At 38.8% G+C, this 24742-nt stretch overlaps 1 protein-coding gene across 1 annotated transcript in view; it reads right to left on the reverse strand.

Annotated features, from left to right (window-relative positions):
* Positions 1-24742, reverse strand: part of LOC136857698 (spermine oxidase) — a 74094-nt gene that overhangs the window by 14144 nt on the left and 35208 nt on the right. The window contains exons 4-5 of the mRNA XM_067136560.2: positions 19094-19292; positions 4802-4922 (exon numbers count right to left, since the gene is read on the reverse strand). Of these exons, the coding sequence (XP_066992661.2) occupies positions 4802-4922; positions 19094-19292 (320 nt within the window). The remainder of the gene's footprint in view (positions 1-4801; positions 4923-19093; positions 19293-24742) is intronic.

Here is a 24742-nt window from a genome sequence, read left to right on the forward strand (position 1 = left end):
TATGTGTTAAGTTTTATTTTTTTATTTGGTACCTTATTTGCTGGCCTGATTTTATATTTAGTGTTGTACTTTAGTTTGTCAATAGATTTGAAGGGTAGTTGCTGCATATTACGTTTTTCGCCACAACAAGATATGATCTTATAGCCTAGTAGGGTTCCTTCCAAGTTCCACATTCTTCTGTAGTTGTCGTTTGTTAGACCTGCAGGTTTAAAGTTGTCGCAACGCAAACATGGAGTTAATTTTAATTTAATTTCATATTTTTTCTATTTTTCTTTTTAATTATTATTATTATTACGATGTGTACCTGCTCGAAAGGTGCTACAAATGGGAAACCGAGGAAAACCATCTTCAGGGCTGCCGATATTGGGATTCAAACTCACTATCTCCTGAATGCAAGCTGATATCTTCGTGACCCGAACAACAAGCCACTTGCTCGGTCAACTTAACACGACTACCCTTTAGCATTTAAAAACAGTGTTATTAATATTTGGCTTACAAAATTTATGCTCCTTAGTTTGTTTTGCAATTAAAGTTATCATATTCAGAATTTTTTTTTGCCTGAATGGTCAGCATCGAGGCCATCAGCTCAGAGCGACCCGTTCGTAAACATCCACAACAGATCACAGTGCCAAAACCAGAGAACCACGTAATAGTGTATACAACCCTCCATCTAGGGGTGGTGTCAAGAACGGCACCCAGCCATACAACAAGTCTAAGTCTTCATGTGCAACTCCGATCGCACCCATGACCCCACCAGAGTGTGAAAAAATTAGAAGAAGAAATTATTTAGAATTTCTGTTGTATATTTCATTCCACCCAATGCAACAACAATTCTGTAACACTGCATGGCATCATGCTATATTTTAATGTCTCACAAAAACTGGTGCAAGTAGTGTAATAAGTAGAGCTAGGAATTTCAGGTGCAAAATTTTGGTTGAAAAAGGTGCTTTAATTTCGTCAAAAAAAGTGCGAATGAAGGTTCAAATTTTAATTGAACTTATTAATACAAACATCAACCAAAATTTGTTGCATCAAACAGGCATTTAATATCGACTGTAAACAAAATATGCATCATTTGTGTCTGTTGGCGAATTGAGGAACCACATAGAACCAAGCTTTACAGATGAAACATTTGTTTTTTATTAATTTCCTTAGGAATTAAATGCAGCAAAGGAGCCAAAAAAAAGGACTAAATAAGTGGGGAAAGTGCTGTCATTATTACAGTTAGGGTCGTTAAATTGTGTTTTCTTTGCATCACTAGTTAATTCGGGTATATTAACAGTGAAAAAAGAATTAAGGTTCAGCACCTAAAGTTCCTCGCTTTAGTAATAAGCAAAGAAAGTATCATTCAGTCATGAAAGACACTAACGTAAAAGATGTTTACAGCCTTGTTCGGGGTTGTGATAGTCTGTTGACTAAAGTATTGGTAACTGCATGGGGCCAACTGTGGCCAGATATTCCTCTGTTAACCAGTACAAAAAGAAATCTAAAAAAAGTGAACCAACTGAAGATGATCCTTTTTGAAACAAGGAATCATGCAGTTCCCAGTGACGACTGAATACATTTGCACCAACGATTCTGAAACACTGTCTGTTGGCGATGTAAGTGACTGGCTGTTTGTATACGAAGATGAAAATTGTCAGATGAGTAAATATGAGACTGTCCAAGATGGTTCCATCTTCCACTACGTATGATGATTATTATTATTATTGAGAACAAGAAGAAACTTCATCACAAATTCATACTGTACGACACAGTGATGCTGCGAGTTTGTTCAAAACAAGTGTCACATGGGTTGAGGAACACAATATACACAGTTCAAAACAAATGTTTCTGAACGTATGCCATGCTTCATAAAACAATACCTCACACCCAGATATATTACAAACTAAATCTTTATTCTTTACCGTTGAAGTATACAAAAAAACACCAATGGATTTGCGTTCATTTTCAGAATACAAACGAAAATGTCCAAAAGGACGAAAAGGAAGTGATAACAGTCCTCCAGGGTAGATTTTTATCACAGTTGGAAAGCTTCAGTATGGTGTATGTCCTCCACAAGCATTTACCACAGCTTGGCACCTAAGTGGCATGCTCCGTATAAATCTATGGAGGTCATGTTGCAGTATCAGGTCCCATTCTTCAACGAGAGTCTGTTCAAAGTTTTGGAGAGTCTATGGTGGAACAGGACGCCCACAAACACTTCTGTCAAGCCTACCTTACATATGCTCAATGGGATTAAGATCAGGACTCACTGCTGGCCATTCCATCTCTTGAATGTCCAGTTCTTGCAAGACAGCTCTGGTGTGCTAGGTACCAACTGATGAGCCCACCCTAGCACACGAGGGCGAAACGCTGGCAACCAAGAATGAGCTAGCTGGAAAATTTATAATGTCCAATAACGGACCATTTATATTGGTATTATAAATTTGCTCATTCAGGACAAATATTTCAGATTCCCTATGGGAATCAACATCTATATCATCTGATGGCCAAGCAGGCATCAATTTTTAGTGAAGAGACAAAGTCTCTTAGTGCATTGGCACTGCCGGTGGCTCCAGTTAGCCTACGCAGTGGCCTCCACGGTATGCACTAGCCAGCGTATTGGTAGGTGTGCTAGGTACCAACTGATGAGCCCACCCTAGCACACAAGGGCGAAACGCTGGCAACCAAGAATGAGCTAGCTGGAAAATTTATAATGTCCAATAACGGACCATTTATATTGGTATTATAAATTTGCTCATTCAGGACAAATATTTCAGATTCCCTATGGGAATCAACATCTATATCATCTGATGGCCAAGCAGGCATCAATTTTTAGTGATGAGACAAAGTCTCTTAGTGCATTGGCACTGCCGGTGGCTCCAGTTAGCCTACGCAGTGGCCTCCACGGTATGCACTAGCCAGCGTATTGGTAGGTGTGCTAGGTACCAAGTGATGAGCCCACCCTAGCACACGAGGGCGAAACGCTGGCAACCAAGAATGAGCTAGCTGGAAAATTTATAATGTCCAATAACGGACCATTTATATTGGTACTACATGAGCCCTGGCATTGTCGTGCACGAGTACGAATTCAGGGCCAACACCGTATGCAGCAACCAAAAAATGCTGTAGCAGTATCTGCTCGATGTACCCAGCAGTGGTAAGATTACCATGGACGACAAGATCCGTACCGCCATCAATACTGATGCCACCCCACACCATCACAAGAATATTGTCCGAATTGGTCGCCTTGCTGGACAACATTTGGCATGTACTGCTCACCACAAAGTCTACATACATGTTGACGTCCATTACGCTGTGTCAGGGAAATCTGGACTCTTCTGTGAATAACACAGGTCTCCATTGGCAAAGTTGTCCGTTGACGTGGGTACAGGCAAACAGCAGGTGAGCTGCGCAATGTTGCTGCATTAAACGGGGCACTCGAACAGGACGTCTGGGTCGTAAGAACAATTCTCTTAACCTGTTCCTTACTGTATGGTCAGACACCGCGACTCCAGTGACCCTCCCGAGGTCTTGTTACAGGTCCACAGCAACACGGCGAAAAGTCAATTCTTCTTGGATCAAAGTGACGGCCCTTGCAACTTGCACCTCGTTAAGATGCCTCATGAGATTTGCTGGTTTATGCACAACATGCTCAAATGACCGCAGTAGTCTGTGTAATTCACAACAACACATGGATGCACCGCTATTCACTTTGTTTTGAGGGGTCACCTGACAACTTAATGCATGGCTACGCCTACAGGTTGAGTATAATTTCGATTTGACATACCCTGAGTAGCTAAGGTCTCACGGTATGCTGTACGACCATTGGAACCCCATCTACCACACTAACGTTCACATACCAGACGTTACAAAACACTTTCCCCTAATTTTTTTTAACTGTGTAGCAGCAGCTGATGCTTAAGTTTTCAAGAGACTGCAAGAGAAAGTTCTAGAAACCTCTTTATTTTCCAGCATACGCCTACTGATGTAGAAGATGGACTTTAACAAAATTAATCACAGTTATAAATTGCTGTTCACTGAATAAAATGTATTTTTCATTGAAGATGTCTTAAATGGGGTATTTTGTTTTTCTTTCAATATGTAGTTTTACCATTACACAATACTGTTTAATTTTTTCAAAAAAATTAATGTCTTTCATTTGGCAGCAGTGGGCGTGAAAAGACAAGGACAATGCTAATGGCACAATACATGTGTTGGAAAGAGAAATTGTATATTAAAAAAAAAAAAAAATCTGCTTTATATCACACCAATATAGATAGGTCTTATGACAAAATGGGAGGCGAAAGGGTTAGGAGTGGAAAGGAGCAACTGTGGCCTTAATTAAGGTACAGTCCAGCATTTGCCTGGTATGAAGATGGAATATAACGGAAAACCACTTGCTCGCGTGTACAGCTATTGAACCGCATACTGCAGTCTAAGTTAGAGAAATGCAACAGATATTGTGTACCCATCATTGATACGTTAGTTTTTGATGATTACTGCAGTAATGTCACCTAATGGACATGAGTGGCAACCAAAGAGACAAAGCACACCTCAAGCAAGAGGATGGTGGATGGGACTGATGGCAACAAGATGATGTGGAGACTGTTCTTTTTGTGTTTTTATGTTTGTTCTTTTCTCCTCTTTAGATTGCTCCTTCTTCTGATGTTGACCTGTCACAGAGTTTATCCTATTAGCAGTATGTGTTCGTATACACTTTCCAATATATCTATGTATGACTTGATTTCACATTTCTTCGTTCCTTTCCATCACTTAAAGCTAGTTAACCACCTACTTGTTACAAAAAATTACTTGCCTTCTTCTGCTGAGGGTGGGAGTAGAGTGGCTGTGCCAAGTGCTCTATATCAACCTGACTGGCCCCAACTGCCATTGCTGTATAGGAGCCTTTCGTGTATGGTTGCTTGCGCCAGCTTGTACTGAATACAAAAAGAAAATAACAGTTAAGAACTAAACTGAGATATTTCATAAACAAATTTATTTATTTATTTATTTATTTATTTATTTATTTATTTATTTATTTATTTATTTATTTATTTATTTATTTATTTACTTACTTTAGGAGTGGCGAATTTAGGCCTCATGGGCCTCTCTTACACTTAACCACATAATTTACAGATAATACATATATAAAATTATTTATTTATTTTCTATTATAAAATCAAAGATAAGTAAAAATGACAGATCTGGACAACATATAATGAAGAAAGAAAGAAAGCAAAGTTCCACAAATAAAACAGAATAAAATGAAATAAATCCAGAGCGTAAAGATAAAAAGAAAGAGATAAAGTCATAATAAAAAAGTAAGACAGAAACTGAAAAATAAAAGCAATGCACAAAGAGAACACAATATGTAACATAAATGGAAATATAAGTATGGCCATAAAAAGTGATCTATGTACATGACTAAGAAGCTAAATATTACCTAGATTTACTACTACGATAATAATAATAATAATAATAATAATAATAATAATAATAATAATAATAATAATAATAATAATAATAATAATAATAATAATAATAATAATAATAATAATCACACAACCTATCGTACGTCACCATACACATGAAACAATCAGCGGCATTCAACAGGTAAGATCTACATGCAATCTTAAATTTTGCTATTGAGTTTGAGTTCCTGACAGCAGCTGGGAGTGAATTCCAAAGTCATGACCCAGCCACAACGAAGGATCTATTATACATTGAGGAGTGGTTGACGGTAACAACAAGGGAAGTGCCAGATCTTGTGTTACAATTATGGAATGAGGATAATAAATGGAATTTTGAAGAAATGTATTCGGATAGATTTTCCTTCGAAGTTCGATATACCAACATAAGTATGTGGAATTTCCGTCACCTCTCCGGTTTTAGTCAGGAAATAAAATGTGTAGCTAGGAGTTTTGTGAGCATCATAACTCAAATTAAAAACAAATAGAAGAACAGAGTTCAATGCTCGTTGAAGTTTCATAGTTTGTTCAAAGGTCGCATTAATGAGGGCAATGTTGCAGTAGTCAAGTATTGTAGTATCAGAGTTTGGACAAGTTTTACCTTTTCGTCTTGTGGCAAAATGTCCTTATGTCATTTCACAGGATGTAGCGTCGCATACATCTTTCTACATGTATGTATTTCTTACATGAGCAGACCAAACAAGCGTTTCAGTCAAGGTCATACCTAGGTTCTTCACTTCCTTACTGAATGGGATTACAGTGGCATTTAATATCACCACAGGAACTGAATCATTTTTACACATAATGTTTAGTAATTTTTGAGAACTGATAATGATTTAGTTTTTGGGGGGTGGGGACTTGAGGAGGAGAGAGTTTTATATTAATGTGGCAGTAAGTTTGGAGGTCATCGGCAAAGAGGTGATATCTATTATACTTTATTTTAGAATATATGTCATTAATATAGCTAGGACAAACAAAGGGGGACCAACAACAGAACCCTGGGGGGTTCCTGCCTTCCAGAGTTGCCACTGTGAAGCACCATCTTGTACTATAACATGCTGCAGACGATCTGTAAGATATGTGGTGAAAAATTTTAAAGCAACATCACCGAAAAACGATTTGAGCTTCAACAATGTGTGGATGTTTATCATATTAAAGCACTGCTGAAGTCAAGGAGTATGAGTATTGTCACTTGTCTTTCGCCTATTGCTTGTCTGATGTCCTCAGTCACTTCAAGGCAGTTGTTGTGCTATGGTCATTCTTGAAGCCAGATTGAAGCGGGTCAAGAACTGAGTGAGCGTGCAAGTCTTCCCGTATTTGTGCATGTATTAACCATTCTAATGCTCCGGAGAGAGCAGGGAGAATTGAAATGAGATGGCAATCGGATAGAAGTTTCGATCCTTTTTTTTTTTTTTTTTTTTTTTTTTTAGGAAGTGGAATTACATTGGAGTACTTCCAAATTGCCGGTAATGTGCCATTTTTGAGACAGTAATTAAAAAATGGGTGAGAATGGGTAGAATAGCATCAATAATATTATGTATGAAAGTAATAGGAATTTCATCGACACCACCTGCTTTGGATTTAATAGAATACAAGACTTTCTTAACTTCATTAGTGCTGACGATACGAAAGGCAAAGCAGGGGCGATTTTGGGGGACAGGTACTGGGACGTTATTTACGTGTGGTCTGTTAAGGGGATTAGACTGAGCTCTCTCTTCTGTGAAATATGCATTTATGATGATGATGCTTGTTATTTTAAGGGGCCTAACATCAAAGGTCATCGGCCCAATATGCATTTAAATCATTGAGTGGAATGTCAGGTACCTGACGCTGTTCATGTGTATTTCCTATGTCCATGGCTCGGAGATGCCCCCAGGCAGTAGACGTATTTAGGTTACTTACTGATTCGCGAACATATTTACATTTAAGATTACGGCTGATTTGTTTTTTTGTTTTTTTTTGCTAGGGGCTTTACGTCGCACCAACACAGATAGGTCTTATGGCGACGATGGGATAGGAAAGGCCTAGGAGTTGGAAGGAAGTGGCCGTGGCCTTAATTAAGGTACAGCCCCAGCATTTGCCTGGTGTGAAAATGGGAAACCACGGAAAACCATCTTCAGGGCTGCCGATAGTGGGATTCGAACCTACTATCTCCCGGATGCAAGCTCACAGCCGCGCGCCTCTACACGCACGGCCAACTCGCCCGGTAATGATTTGTTTAGTTTTATTCCTAATTATTCTGTACTTTTCATAGTCACTTGTGTCATAAGTACGTTTGTAATGTCGGTGCAGAGTATCACGTTGAGACATCATATTTTTTAACTGCAGAGGTTAGTCACGGACTAGGTTTGCGGGATATTCTGATTTGTCTTTTTGGTGCATGTTTGTTGTATAGATTGTGTATTAACGAATTAAATATATTTATTTTTCATCAATATCTGTCCGATTTAAAATGCCATTCCACAGAAGATTGTAGGCACCGTGTCTTATTTCATACATGTCAACATCTTTCATATTCCTGCACGTTATATACCTAGGTTTAAATTTTGAAATGTGAAGTGAGTAGGCAAGAAATGTAAGATCGTGGGTGGACACAGCTGGTACTGAAATTTGTGGGTTACCAATTTCTGATGGTTGTTAGTCACTTTTGAGATCTATTAAGGTGTGGGAAATGTTGTTGGCAGTATGTACATGGTTAATGGGGTCAGAGGGAAGGACAGTCAAGTCACATGAGGAAAACAAGGCTTCTAGTTTCGTAGTATTGTATTTCGACGTAAGTAGATATTTTTTTTTTGCTAGTTGCTTTACGTCGCACCAACACAGATAGGTCGTATGGCGACGAGATTTTATTATTTAGGCCTATTTTATTTAGCGAACGATGCTACAGTTGACAATCAATTGCTGCAGTGGGGAGGTTTGCATGTCCCAATGAAACAGACAGCCAAGCACAGGTGCAATCATATCGGATGGATATCTGTTTAGACAATAGACTAACGAATGGTTCATCGAAAGGGGAGTAGCAGCCTTTCGGAAGTTGCAAGGGCGGCAGTCTAGATGATTGACTGATATGGCCTTGTAATAGTACTCAACATGGCTTAGCTGTGTTGATACTGCTACACGGCTGAAAGCAACGGGAAAGTACAACTGTAACTAACACCCGAGGACATGCAGCTCTCTCTGTATGAATGATGTACTGATGATGGCTTCCTCCCGGGTAAAATATTCCGGTGGTAAACGTTCCACCATTCGGATCTCTGGGTGGGGACTACACGAGAGGGGACGATCATCAGGAAGATGGATACTGACATTCTGCGAGTCGGAGCGTGGAATGTTAGAAGATTGAATCTATGTGCTAGGTTAGAGAATCTGAAAAGGGAGAAGGATAGACTAAAGTTAGATGTAGTTGGTATGAGTGAAGTATATTGGCTGGGAGAACAGAATTTTTGGTCAGGCAACTACCAAATTATCAACACAAAATCAAACAGGGGAAATGCAGGAGTGGGTTTAATAATGAATAAGAAAACAGGTCAGCGGGTAAGCTACTACGACCAGCATAGTGATAGAATTATTGTCGTAAAGACAGACACCAAACCAATGCCCACCACAATAGTGCAGGTTTATATGCCTACTAGTTCAGCAGATGATGAGCAAATCGAAAGAATATATGAAGAGATAGAAGATTTAATACAATATGTAAAAGGTGACGAGCATCTAATTGTGATGGGAGACTGGAATGCAGTGGCAGGCCAAGGAAGAGAAGGTAATACAGTAGGCGAATTCGGACTGGGACAAAGGAATGAAAGAGGAAGTCGGCTGGTTGAATTCTGCACTAATCATAATTTAGTCCTCGCCAATACTTGGTTCAAACACCACAAACTACGGCTGTATACATGGACGAGACCTGGAGACATTGCAAGGTATCATATAGACTTCATTATGATTAGGCAGAGATTTAGCAACCAGGTGTTGGATTGCAAAACATTCCCTGGAGCAGACGTGGACTCTGACCACAACTTGTTCGTCATGAAATGCCATCTGATGTTGAAGAAATTGAAGAAAGGATGGAATGCAAGGAGATGGAAGCTAGACAGGTTGAAAGAAAAGAGTGAGAGGGATTGTTTCAAGGAACATGTTGCACAAGGACTAAATGAAAAGGCTGAAGGAAACACAGTAAAGGAAGAGTGGATAGTCATGAAAAATGAAATCAGTCGCGCTGCTGAAGAAATGTTACGAAGGAAGAAAAGATCAACTAAGAATTAACGGATAACTCAGGAGATACTAGACCTGATTGATGAACGATGAAAATACAAAAATGCTAGAAGGTTGTATGGGTCCTAGGAAAGGTAGATGCTGCATACAGGAAAATCAAGGAAACCTTTGAGAAAGGAAATCTAGGTGTATGAATATTAACTCATTGCGGACCGTGGACAGTGTAAGATGTTTAACCTTGCTCCTATGCTGCGGGTTGTGGACGGCGTAAGACGTTTAATTTTCCGCACGAAGCAATGCTGTTTATATTCGTCATCCATGCATTCTTACACCTTAGTCAGCGTTACTGGTTGTAGCAGGAAGTAGGTTGACGTTTTTGAGATAACCCCCAAGTTGAGTGGGCTCATATTTATCTTAGCTGTTTTAGCGGGAATATCTCAGCACTCCCTTCGCGTCAAGACGGTACTTGAGATTCCAATGCAGTGCGTGTCGTTCTTACTGAGTGTAGTATAATGGCTTATAAAACAAAGTTTCATACGGAAGATTAATTATTAGATATAGTTCACGATTATATTCTGGTGATGAACTTATTCCTGAAATAGACTCAGATAGTGAAAGTGAGAGTGACGAGGAAATTCAGATTCCCGAATCCGATAGGCCTATAGAGAAAAGTGAAGTGCCTGACACATATTATCCTCGTTATTGTCCACCCGTTCTACCATTTACAGAGAATTCCAGTATAAACGTTCAAATAGAAAATAAGCAGGATATTTTGAGTTACGTGAGTATTTTCATGAATGACGAATTTTATCAGTAAGTGCGTGAGCATACCAAGCTATACGCGAGTCAAGTGATAAGTGCGGTGCCCTGGCTTTTCACAAAGAATTCGATCATGCAATCGTGGAAACCGATTAGTCCAAAATCCTGATATAAATATGTACTGGACCGAAGACCCTGTTTTTCATACTCCGATTATTTCTAATACAATGTTCTGAATACGCTTCCTTCATATTCTTTCATTTCTTCACTTTGGTGACAGTAATCATTATGCCGAAAATACAGATAGGCTGTATAAAATTAGACGTATTTTGAAACCTATGACACCAGATATCACACCCTAAATATTTACTAGAGCTAAGCACAAGTATCATTTTTCTAACATTTATAGTTTAGGAGTAATTGTAAATTGTATTAAGTGATGCATGTCAAGAGGGCCAGGCATGAAAATGGCTGGTCCAGGCATTCAAGTGTCCCGCTCAGAAGCAGGTTCTGAACGTGTTAAGAGCTCAGATGGAAAGCCACTTCTAGGGAAAGAAGACAATGCAGAAAGACGGCAGGAACATATCCAACAGTTATATCAAGGTAAAGAAGTAGATGATTTCGTTCTGGAACATGAAGAGGGTGTTGATGCTGATGAAATGGGAGACCCAATTTTGAGGTCAGAGTTTGACAGAGCTGTGAGAGACCTAAATAGGAACAAGGCACCTGGAATTGATGACATTCCCTCTGAATTGCTGACTGTCTTAGGAGAAACCAGCATGGCAAGGTTATTCCATTTAGTGTCTAAGATGTATGAGACAGGAGAAGTGCCATCCGATTTTCGGCAGAATGTTGTTATACCTATTCCCAAGAAAGCCGGTGCTGACAGGTGTGAAAACTACCGCACCATTAGTTTAGTATCTCATGCCTGCAAAATTTTAACACGTATTATTTACAGAAGAATGGAAAACCAAGTTGAAGCTGAGTTGGGAGAAGATCAATTTGGCTTCAGAAGAAATGTAGGAACACGTGAAGCAATCTAGACTTTACGTCTGATCCCAGAGGATCGAATTACGAAGGACAAGCCCACATACACAGCGTTCGTAGACCTAGAAAAGGCATTTGATAATGTTGATTGGACCAAGCTATTTAAGATTCTAAAGGTGATTGGGATCAGATACCGAGAACGAAGAATTATCTACAATCTGTATAAAAATCAGTCTGCAGTGATAAGAATTGAGGGCTTTGAAAAAGAAGCAGCAATCCAGAAAGGAGTGAGGCAAGGCTGCAGTTTCAATTTTTACATAGAACAGGCAGTAAAGGAAATCAAGGAGAGTAAATCAAGACCTTGAGATTTGCTGATGATACTGTTATTTTATCTGAGACTGCAGAAGATCTCAAGAAGCTGCTGAATGGTACGGACGAAGTCTTGGGTAAGGAGTACAACATAAAAATAAATTAGTTCAAAACAAAAGTAATGGAGTGCAGTCGATCGAAGGCAGGTGATGCAGGAAATAATAGATTAAGAAATGAAGTCTTAAAGGAACTAAATTAATATTGTTACATGGGTAGTAAAATAACTAACAATGGCAGAAGTAAGGAGGACATAAAATGCAGACTAGCACAAACAATGAAGAGCTTTCTGAAGAAAAGAAATTTGCTCACTTCAAACATTGATATAAGAATTAGATGTTTCTGAAGACTTTCATCTGGAGCGTGGCATTGTATGGAAGTGAAACATTCACGATAACTAGCACGGAAAGAAAGAGAATAGAAGCTTTTGAAATGTGGTGTTACAGAAGAATGCTGAAGGTGAGATGGATAGATCGAATCACGAATGAAGAGATACTGAATGGAATCTGTGAGAGAAGATGATTTCGCTAAATTTGACAAGAAGAAGAGATAGAATGACAGGACACATCTTAAGACATCCAGGACTTGTTCAGTTGGTTTTTGAAGGATGTGTAGGCGGTAAGAATGGTAGCGGTAGACCAAGGTATGAATATGACAAGCAGATTAGAGAAGGTGTAGGATGCAGTAGTTACGTTGAAATGAAAAGGTTAGCACAGCATAGAGTGGCATGGAAAGCTGCATCAAACCAGTTTATCGACTGATGACTCAAACAACAACATTCAGAAAAGAAAAAAAAAAAAAATAAATAAATTACAAACTCCACATTGAAAAGGTTAATGTTGGGGTCTTTCAGTCTCTTATAGACGAATGTCCAGCACTTCCAGCCAAGAAAGTGCATCAGGGGTTACTCTAATGTCCTCGATGTAGCCAGCAAAAGCTTGCAGAGGGCAGTCCTTCAGAATGTGCAGGATGGTTTGCACTTCAGCACCACAGTCACAGGCTGGAGAGTCTTTCCAGCCCCACTGATGCACAGCAGAAGCACTTCTTCTGACTCCGCAGTGTATCCTGTTGAGTGTGGTCCAGGTGGAGCAAGGAAGGTTGAACCCAGGCAACTTTGTAGATGGATCCTTGATATTGACAATGCCATGAGGGTGTGATTGAGACCATTCGTGTTTCCATATTTCTTCGGGCTTGAAATATGAATTAACTAATTCCTTTGCCGTCATCCAGGCTAGTTTCCGCGACTTGAGTCTCAGTACGGCATTTTCATCTATCCTGATGTATTGGGAGGTAACTGTTCTTCCCTATCCCGGTCCACAGTCTAACAAGGGCACGTTGCTGTCTGATGTGAGGAGGCTGAATGTTGCTCAGTAATGGTAACCATTGAATAGGAGTAGAATAAGTAGATTAGTCCCCTAATATAATGATATGTTGACAGGCTGGTAGCAAGTTAAGTAGGTAAGTTTCTAACTCCGTCAAGTAAGATACTTTAGGTGGTCGGTAAACCACTCAAATAAGTATTTTCTGTCCGTCCTAGGCTATTCACCGGTCGATGAGGTACAAATGACACGGCTCTTCAGGTCATCTCACTGGGAGAGTTGGCCGTGCGGTTAGGGGCGTGCAGCTGTGAGCTCATATCCGGGAGATACTGGGTTTGAACCCCACTGTCGGCAGCCCTGAATATGGTTTTCCATGGTTTTCCCATTTTCACACCAGGCAAATGATGGGGCTGTACCTTAATTAAGGCCACGGCTGCTTCCTTCCCATTCCTAAGCCTTTCCTGTCCCATCGTCCCCGTAAGACCTATCTGAGTCGGTGAGACGTAAAGCAAATTGCATTCATTCAGGTCATTTCTACAGTAAAGAACAATGCCTCTTACCCTCTTATTTGTACGATCATGGTGATAGAGGTTATAGCCATCAAGGCGAACCATGTTGTTTGGAACTGATAGCGATAACCAGCTTTCACTAAATCTATCAAATGGACACTATTTTTGTTAAATATAGCCTGAATTTCGTCTAGGCTGTTCAAGTGACAACACTGGAGGGTATGAGTATAGGCAAAGTTCTTATTTCAAAAGGTTGCCAGCATGTATGTTCTGGGAAGGAGTGAGGAGAGTGCTATTCTTAGGTCATTGTCATGGGAAAATGTAAGTATGCAATGGCTAAATCGAAGAAAAATGACAATAACAATTTCAATGATCTTAATGGCTGTTTTTAACTCATAGTATATAGGTCTTTCATTATTAGACAATTTATACGAACTAATATTTTGTTGGTTTCTTTTACATGTTTTGAAAAATTTGTAGCTAGTATCTGACTTATGGCATGAAACAAAAAAATATTTATTTTTTGTTGGTTTCTTTTACATGTTTTGAACAATTTGTAGCTAGTATCTGACTTATGGCATGAAACAAAAAATATTTATTTTTGAATCAAGTATCTTAAGCATTTATTAAATTAGGTACTGACAATTTTGGAAAGAATACATTATCTTCAATACAAATAGTAACTGTTGTACTTTCTGTTCAATCTGAAGCTTGCATTACGAGATGGTTATAAATTACAGGCTCTAAATAAATTTTGAATATACTAGTTTCTGAACTGGTATGTACTGATAAGAAAGTATGATGGACGTTTGTGAAACAAAAATACCTCGCCACATTGTTCTAAGAAGAAACAAGCAATTCAAAATTGTTTTGATAAAAATGGTACAAGGATGCCCTCCACATTTAGAACTTCTCTAAAATAATATCAGAGCAGTTATTTTGAAGAAACAAAGATGTAAATGAATACTTCGCTTTCATGACTGCGTTGTACTTGAAACAGATTTCTAGCTTATCAAGTTGTGCTGAGTAATAGTACAGGCCACAAAGACATGTTAAGGAAAGAACAAATATGGCAGCTGGACACTGGTGGGACTAAACACAGAACTTCTGGATTTTGTGTCCTATTCTCTCCTAACTGAGCTAAGATTCATTTTTGTTCTTTTGGCTGGGACCTGAGCTATGGACAGTATAAATGTAGAATGGACTAGACACCCGCTGCAGGACATTTAAATTGAATATTTAGCTTTCACGGCCACAATGTACTTGAAACAGACTTCCTGCTTATTAGGTAATGTCGAGTACCTGTAGTACATGCTGAAGAGAGTAAAGAACAAAGATAGCCAACCAGACACTGGTAGGAACTGATCAACTAGGAGGGGCTGGATGGGGTTAGTGGCAGCAGTAGCACTGGTTAAAAAGATTTGGTATCCTTTGAGGGATCATGTGAACAAACGTCACATTGGGTCATGCATAGTCTTTTCGACCGGGTTTCTATAACGAGATATTTTGACATAGTTGCTTTAAATTTGGTACAGAGCAGCAGATTTAAGCAGAACACTTCATCTGATTCCAGATCAGAAGCAACTGTCACCATCACGATCATCTTCATCTTCCAAAAACTGTTTGCAAATGCCTTTGAACTTTGCCAGAATGGGACATAATTTTATACCTATGGATATTTCCTTCTTCCTCAGGGTTGACTTTTAGACCTCACATAATAGAACTGCATATACTTGTACTTAACAATACAATATGGTGACTTGCAGTACAAAGTTGAAATGACTGGGTTGGGAGAAAAAAAAAAAAAAAAAAAATTGTATCTAAAACAATCCTAGATCAACTTACAACAGTCGTTACAAAGAACAGATGTGTTCTAAAGAAGACCGACAAGTAATATGAACTGTCCTTAAGCAGTAGTTGTTGCAAGTTCTACGTACGCAACCAGAGGGGTGTGTGTGAAGGAAAAAAAAAAAGCATGTGACCCCTCAGAAGCTAAGCAATACTGAAGTTTTTTTCCTGGTGACTAGCTGTGTTGGAATTTAGTCCCAGAACTTTTGAAAACTACTGGTGAGTACCTAACCAACTGCACAGTCCAGTCAAATGAAAAGGACAAAGTATTTCTGTACCTAATCTATTGCAACAATATACACACACTGGTAAAATTTGTGTAACGACAGACATTTAAAATATTTTATATAAAAAATATGAGGAATGCTACGCGTTGGCGGTGTAGTAGTCTTAAATTGTCTTAGTACATAAGCTGAGGCACTTGCTGTAAAGTTGAACTTTGATATGATAAAGCTTAGTGAACACGTTAAAATCTTGATGGGTATCTTATTCATAATGGAATGCGGCACTGAGGAATAATCTGAACGCTGTTGGTGGCATAGTCTTCTTGAAATTGTACTAGCACGTCGAAAGGCGGGGGAGGTGTTGGAGGCGGGTCTGGAGGGCAATGCAGTGGGGACGTATGGCATGCAAGGTTGTTATGTAATGCATGAAAGATCGAACGCTTACTCGAAAACTTAATATCTTTAAAGACTGTGATAAGAAAGTCGTCAAGAAACTTGGGTTTCTCGGAAATTTTATTTAGGTTTAAGTTGGGGATGAAAAAATGATCAAGGTGTATGAAGCAATTTTCGGTGTCATCTAGGAGAGGGCCTTTTCCTAAGGTCGTGAGAATCTCCAAGTCTTGGTCTATAGTGGTAAAATTATGTTTCACGTCATGCATATGTTCGCCTACAGCCTACTGCTAAAGCTTTCTCTACGATCCACATGGGTGCCCCCATCTGCCCAATTATTAATTATAGGCCTAGGCCGCTTCACAAACTTTCTCAGTTCATTCAGAAATTCCTTAAGAACAACTACAGTTTTTTGTCAGATAAATCTGTAAAAAATGCTATAGAGCTGATCAAGAAATTAGATAACTTTGAAATACAACCCCATTATTCCATCCACTCGTTTGACATTACTAATATGTATCCAAGTATTAATATCAAAAAATTAATTCTCATTATTGAAAGAAACCGAAATACACACAGTTCCCTAAGCAAACTTGAGATCCAAGACTTTATGAAGGTCCTGAAATTAGTAGTCAATAATAACTTCTTTATCTTTGACAGCACTATATATCAACACGATGGACTAGCAATGGGGACATCTGGCTTCGGGGATCTTAGCGGAAATATATCTAGATTTTTTAGAACAGACAATAATTGACAATGATGACACTTTTGCCAACATTCTATTTTGGTCTAGATACGCTGATGATACTTTGGTAATACTAGGCGATAGGGCTACTAGTGCTACCTCTACTCTTGACAATCTCAACAATATAGATCCAGATATTAAATTCACTCTCGAGTCGGAATCGAACAAACAAATTCTTTCTAGACCTTACGATAAGCAGGTTCCCATCCTCTCTAACATACAGGATATATAGAAAACCAACACAAACTACTACAACTACAGGACAGGATTCTACACATCCATACACACAAAAATGTGCTACTTATAACAGCATGGTTGACCGCACATTTAAAATGGCAATGTCAAAAACAAATTTAAAGAAAGACTTAGACACCATCTGTTCCATTGCCAAATTCAATGGATATAATGACTGTTTCATAGAAAGAATAATAAATTAATTCAAGCATAGACTAAAAACAACATTAGAAAAGGAAAAACCCAACCCTATTACATATTCTACCCTCACTTTCAATGAAAAGGTTTACAGCATTACCAACATTTTCAAGAAAATATCAAGATATCCTATCGTACCAATAATAGGAATGTGGAAATAATACGTAACTCTAACACAATAAACAAAAATAGCACCTTCTCAAGGTCAGGGGTGTACCGGTTTAGTTGCAATAACTGAAATTCTTCGTACATAGGGCAGACTGGACGCACCTTCAAAATTAGGTACATGGAACACATCACTGCTATTAAATACAATAGGTTTTCGACAGTAGGTCAACATATGAAGGACGTGAAACAATTTTACCACTATAGACCAAGACTTGGAGATTCTCAGGACCTTCGGAAAATGCCCTTTTCTAGATGACACCGAAAATTGTTTCATACACCTTGAACAGTTTTTCAACCCCAACTTAAACCTAAATGAAATTTCTGAGAAACCCAAGGTTCTTTATGACTTTCTTATCACTGTCTTTAAAGGTATTAAGTTTTCGAGTAAGCATTCGATCTATCACGCATTACATAACAACCTTGCATGCCATACGTCCCCACTGCATTGCCCTCCAGACCCGCCTCCAACACCTCCCCCGTAGCCGGTTCCTCCTCAAGCCCCTCCCTTCCTACCCTCTCCCATCTACCTCTACTCCATCCCCACAAACCAGCTCCAGTTGTTGTCAACTCCACTCCACAGAGTAAGCTTCTTGGCACTCTGCGGCAAGGTGAGTCTCACACTATAACTCTCTATACCTTTCCTTCATATGACTTGCCCTTTGCTGAACACCATATTAAAATCAGCTCCCTCCTTTTCTCTAGGCTTCACGTTCCGCTTGAACATATCATTCTACGACCTACATGTACACTGAAACCTGTCTTTCGAAACGCTAGTACAAGTTCAAGCTAAGAAGACTATGCCACCAACAGCGCTCAGATTATTCCTCAGTGCCGCATTTTACTATGAATAAGATACCCATCAAGATTTTAACGGTTTCACTAAGCTTTATCATATCAATGCTCATCTTTACAGCAAGTGCCTCAACCTATGTACTAAGACAATTTAAGACTATTACGCCGCCAACGTGTAGCAATCCTCATATATTTTATATAAAATATTTTAAATGTCTGTCATTACATGAATTTTACCAGTGTGTGTATATTGTTGCTATATGTGAATTTATTCTTTCGATTGGTTTTATGAAAGGCTGATGATGACACTGAAAACATGCTGAAACCAGTATGTTTATAATAATAAAAATGTTGTGGTATAATATAAGTGCAACAGTTTTGTATGTATTGTTAGGTGGATTTCCTTATATTAAATTACTTTTGTGTTTCTCAGTTCAATATGGAACAGCTATGAAGTTTTTAACCACTGGAATGAGTTGGGATGGATCTGCCAATTTTGTTCCAGAAAGCCAGTGCTCTTCTATCTGAGCCGTTCAATCTGGGGGAAGAATAAAGGAATGAACTGACTTTCAGAAGAACAGTTACTTAATGATAGTCTCCTCAGAATATTTCAGTTTAGTACAGAAGAATTACAGTAATTATACTAAAAACCTTACTTTATTAGGTGGGAAGTCAGAGAAAACTGACAAAGTATAGAACTGGATGACGAAAAGGACATGGCAGTCATAAAACATGGAGTGATCACCCAAGAAAATTGTTAATAGACCACAGTAACAACTTGAATAATTGAAATAATTATGTTTTTAAAATTACTTTTTCCATGGTCAATACTTCCATCACCACCAGTCTTGAAATATTAACATTCTGCTTATACAATAATAAGACTTACCATATACATAAACTTGGTTTAGGTACAAAAGGATCATTGAGGAACTTCCTGAGAATCTCAGTGCATTTCTCTGCAACCAATTCATGTGGCAAGGTTTCCATGTACTCAGCCTCCTGACCAGATATCCAGCCTAATAACAAAGTTTCTGACACCTTGGAGAATGAGTAAATTTTGCGAAACCATGATTTACTTAAATCATCTGAAAACAAACAAAAAAAAAATTATAAAAATATATATCTCATTTTAAAAATTAATGAAGAGTAACCTGCTGTACAAGCTTACTTGTTAATGTATTATTTTGATGATGAAGCTTATTTAAAAGGGGCCTAACATCTAGGAATTTATTATTTTAGAGGTAAGACATGTTTCAGTAATTTTTGGCTAGGTTTAGGAAAAATGTTCCTGAATGAAGGTTCCTCTATACAGAGATTCGTTTGTGTGGTTATTGCATTACCATAAGTCACATATCAAAGATAATCTGTGATTTTTACATTCAGATATTTTAAGACTTCTGACATCAGAATACATTGTCTTGCTAGTAGTGATGGGCAATGCTCCCCCTCAAGACTGACATCTAGACTGTGTGACGTCCCAGTAACTATGAGCGTAAGCTTGATAGTACATCACCAAGCAGATATTGTGTGAAATAACATCTCATATGGAAACATGTGCGCCAATAAATTTTGTCAAAAACCTGGGAAAGTTCTGCATGTTCATCTAAGAGCCCCTTAATACCATTAACAAACGTGAAATAGAATATCAGTATCTTAAATGATTCACAAGGTTTTTGAGGTGGACATCTTAGCTGAATAACCCTGTATAGTTTGTTAATAACTGTAGATAATATGTACACCTACCTAGATACATCACAATTGTTGTCGACAGGGTAGCTTCTTGTGATGCAGACCGGGCCGGAGGTGTTCTCTGTGATGATTCCCCTTCAGTGATATGTGCTTTTAAGCTCCGGATCATCCCAGAAGTATTTCTGCTGACGTATTTTACAAACAACATGGCAGGCTGTGCCATGTGGCATCATTTCAAAATAATCCCATGCCTACAACTTAAATTGAGTTTCGGATATCGTCTTACAGTTGTTGCATACATGTGGAAATAATTAGACATTGCACTGTCATATAATGAAGTACCTAATTATGACACAAATACTCTAACATTGTAAGTAATTATTTCCTTCATCGCCATAATTTCGGTAAAGACAAGCACCGGTCAAATGGATATTGAATGTGGGGTCCGATAAATTATGAGTGATAACGATGTACATCTACAGTAGCCATTAGTTTCTGTACTTAGCCCACTCATTAGTGTACTTACCGCTGCATACAATGCCAGGATGCGTATCCTTTATAATTATATTATACTGCGTCAAAATAGACCTTGGTAGATATGTTGACCTGTTTTTATGGAATGGAGAAGGCCCGTAGTTGACTATTTGCATACTCGGCACAAACAACGTTCAGCTCCATCTACCTGTATGCCTATGACACGCTTCTCGCCGCACAACACCAAAACGCTCTCAAGACCTCTCGAAATTTCTCGTGAGAAACAGGTGCTTGCGCTAGTCTTGAGAAATCTCGAGACCTCGTCTCAGACTGCCCATCACTACTTGCTTGATTTGGGCAGCTTTCTTTTGAGATTGTGCTTTTGGTGAACAGTATCCTGAATTGCTTAAAATGGTAGAGTATTTATTTCTCTGTTCCTGGGCATAATGCCCATATAGAGAAGGTTTTCTCTGATGACTACACAATGAATAGAGGGGGAAAAAAAAAAAAAAAAAAAAAAAAAAAAAAAAAAAAAAAAAAAAAAAAAAAAAGTTAAATCTCTGTAAATGCTTGAGTACAGCATAGTATGCATGTAACTTGTAGAAAGTCTCATAAGCTTACCCAAAACCACATAATGTTACTTTATTCTGTCCATGGCTCTGAAAAACCTGGTGTAACAAATGATGGTAAATGCAGTGGTACACAGAATGTAAACTGAGACTGTAAGGTACTAATACAAAAGTTATCATTAAATGAAGTTACCTCCTAATATTTTCACTGTTGACAATGGAAAGAGAGCTAAGTAATCCTACCTAAGCCATATATTGTCCAATGTATGCCTTTATTTTCAGCTTCCTTTGATCAGTCATAAGAGTTATAATGGTTCACATTAGCACTAGCATGCATGGGAGCACTCTTATACCAACCACAATATGGGTATTACATAATTTATATCCTGGTATTGGGCTATCTGATTATGGCAAACTTATGAGGGTGGGTTTAAAAATTCTATGAACTGTTGACTTGCTGATGCTCAACAATTACTTGTAACAAGCTTTAACAGCTTCATTTTAGATAAAAACCCATAGTGACTATAAAATCAAGTAGTAAATATTTAAGATTAATATATTAATGATATATTAATAGATTAATATATCAGAAACAAAAATTACATTACTAGATTGATAAGACAAATTAAAAACACTTTTATACACAAGGACATATAAACTAAATAATTAGCAAATTATGGGTTTGAACCCACTACCTCCCGGATGCAAGCTCACAGCTGTGTGACCCTAACCGCACGGCTAACTCGCCCGGTGTGATTTATTCGAGCTGATGATGTCTCTTAGGGGAAGAAACATGTACTAGATTTAATGAATTATATACGTACTGAATAGGTGGACCGCTGAAAGATAATATTTAAGTTAATCTTTAAATGCTCAACAATGATAAGAATAACACCGATTGCAAATAAATGACAGTTAACAACAAACTATTGATAGTTATTGATCCTTCATATATAACTGGCACTCCTCACTTGGTCAACACATAAGTCTTATTCTTCTTCCTGGTTTTTACCCAATTCATTGATGTCTGCACCTGATGAGGCTTTGGTCCAGTTTTACTGCTGGATGTCTATCTTGGAACTTATACAGAGGGATGTATTCACTATTCCATGTTTCTGTGGTGGTTGACAGTGTGGTGTGTTGTAGATGAAGAGCAGTGTATTAAAATGAGCCAGGGGAATTAACCAAATGCAGTTAAAATCACCAGCCTCGCCGGGAATCGAGACTGGAGCCCTCTGCACCAAAGACTAGTATGCTGACCATTCAGCCAAGGAGCTGGACTGGTCAGTCAACAGGATAAAATGAAATGGCGTATGGCTTTTAGTGCCGGGAGTGTCCGAGGACATGTTCAGCTCGCCAGGTGCACGTCTTTCAATTTGACGCCCGTAGGCGATCTGGGCGTCATGATGAGGATGAAACGATGATGAAGACAACACATACACCCAGCCCCAGTGCCAGCGAAATTAACCAATGATTGTTACAATTCCTGACCCTGCCAGGAATCTAACCCGGGACCCCTGTGACCAAAGGCCAGCACGCTAACCATTCAGTCAGGGAGCCAGTCAGTCTACATGATAAATTTCCCAATTAATTTTGAGCAGGTGATTAATTTAAACAGTCTAAACACACTCTGTATTTGATTTGTGATCTTAGGATTGATTGCACAAATTTTATAGCATCCAATTAATCATTAAATACCAATAAGACAAAGTTCGAGTGAGAGAGCAAGAGGGAGACCTAGAACAAGGTGGATTGATTCAATAAAGAGGAGTGCAAGAAGAACAAGAAACCTGGACTGGGATAAAATGGTGCAAGGAGACAGGAAGGTGGTAAAATGCCATAAATGCCTCCACCTGGCAGGAGCTGGATAATGGGAAAGGAGGATGATGAAGACATAATTAAGAGCAATGACTGATAAAGACAGAAGCCTCCGTGGCTCAAGCAGCAGCCTCTCACCGCTGGATACCATGGTTCAAATCCCGGTTACTCCATGCGAGATTTGTGCTCGACAAAGCGGAAGCGGGACAGGTTTTTCTCTGGGTACTCCAGTTTTCCCTGTCATATTTCATTCCAGCAACACTCTCCATTAACATTTCATCTGACAGTCATTAATCATTCCCCCAGAGGAGTGCGACAGGCTTCGGCAGCCGGCACATTCCCTATCCTTGCCACTAGATGGGGGCTTCATTCATTCCATTCCAGACCCGGTCGAATGACTGGAAACAGACTGTTGAATGTTAAAGACAACGGACAAAAAGTGAAAGTTTAGGTCTACATATTCTCCTAGGTAACATACCTTCCTCTTTACACTGCACATGATGCTGATTCATATGTAGGGACCAGATTTTAAAAAAAATGCATATGTGCATATCCAAATGCATATTTTGTGGGTTCATTGGATTTATTGCATATTCTAAACATAACAGCATATTTCAACATATACATTTGGAATTCCATCAGATGGAATTATAATTTAAAACATCTCTAACAAAATTGGTTTTGCATGCTTGTTGGACATCCCTTGCAAGCAACATTCTGAGTAACAAATAACAAGATAACAGTATTTTACGCAAGCACGCTGCCTGGCTATTTCAAGAAAGGGATGGTGTAGGACATTCCTTTCACCCTCTGGGCAGCCAGTAGCCCGGGGTTAGTTTTGTGAGCAGTTTCTTTAGATAATGTGCTACTTTATTCTCAGTTTGCACATACTTTATTCAAAATGCTTAAAGAAAAGAGCAGTAGAAAGTATTTATTAAATCAGTAGGTGTCAGGTAATTGTGATTATTCAACTGATGGCGTTGTTGTCTATTGCCAAGTATGCTCGAAGGAAGTGAAATCTGAAAAGAACTTTCAACTTCAACAACATGCAAAAAACAACTGCACATGTGACAGCATAGGAGGGAAATAAGACAACCTAAGCCTCCACTTAAGGATCCTTATAAATTGAGTTTCAGACATGTTCTTTTGATGAAGGAGCATACTGAAGCTTTCTCTCCAAACAATATTTTGGAAAAGAGTATTTAAAATAAACTTCCAGAGAAATAGGCAAAGAAACATGCTCACGCAAACAGATAGTTGACATTCATGTCAGTCAGTCATGGAAACTTTGGAACCAAGTACAGGGTGCCAGGAAATGTTCTCTGCAGCGCCTACGTACTTGCTGTGTGAGGTGGCATCAACAGTTAAGTAGGCAGCATGGCTGCTGCCGCTTGTATAATATATATATTAAAAAAAAAAAATACAAACAGTAAACTTTGTACTCACCACAGCAAATGATAACAGATGCTGGAAGTGTTGCCCTTGTATTCGAAGACAGACTTCAGCACGTCTACACATATTGTCGAAGACTTTCACTACAGTTTCTTGGGAAATGGCAAAGCAAAAAAGCAAAGTCCTCTCCATACAGGCCACGAATGCCTTTGGAGTGGTGGAAGGTGAAGGCTTCCACTATCCGTAACCTTGGCACTTGATGGGGTAGAGTGGTTAGTTCCACCTCCGGCGCCTTTGCCCCCAGGAAATAACCGGGTACTCATTTTTGGTGTAGGCTGAGTGAACCTCAGGACCATCTGCACCTCCAAAAGTAGAAATCTTGTTTCTTAAATTTTTCGATTTCCTGGCGGGGAAACAAACCCATGTCCTTCCGGTGAACTGAGCACGCCTTTACCAGCCCCTTCTTGTGTAATGGACTGCACATAATTAATGATATTCACTTTAAGTTCATCAATTTTTTTCCGTCTGTTAAAAGTGTAGGCGTGCCTGTTCCCGGTACATCGTAAACTGAGCCAGTCACATGAAATTTACTT

The sequence above is a fragment of the Anabrus simplex genome, chromosome 1 (assembly GCF_040414725.1).
Source record: "Anabrus simplex isolate iqAnaSimp1 chromosome 1, ASM4041472v1, whole genome shotgun sequence".
Classification (NCBI taxonomy): Eukaryota; Metazoa; Arthropoda; class Insecta; order Orthoptera; family Tettigoniidae; genus Anabrus; species Anabrus simplex.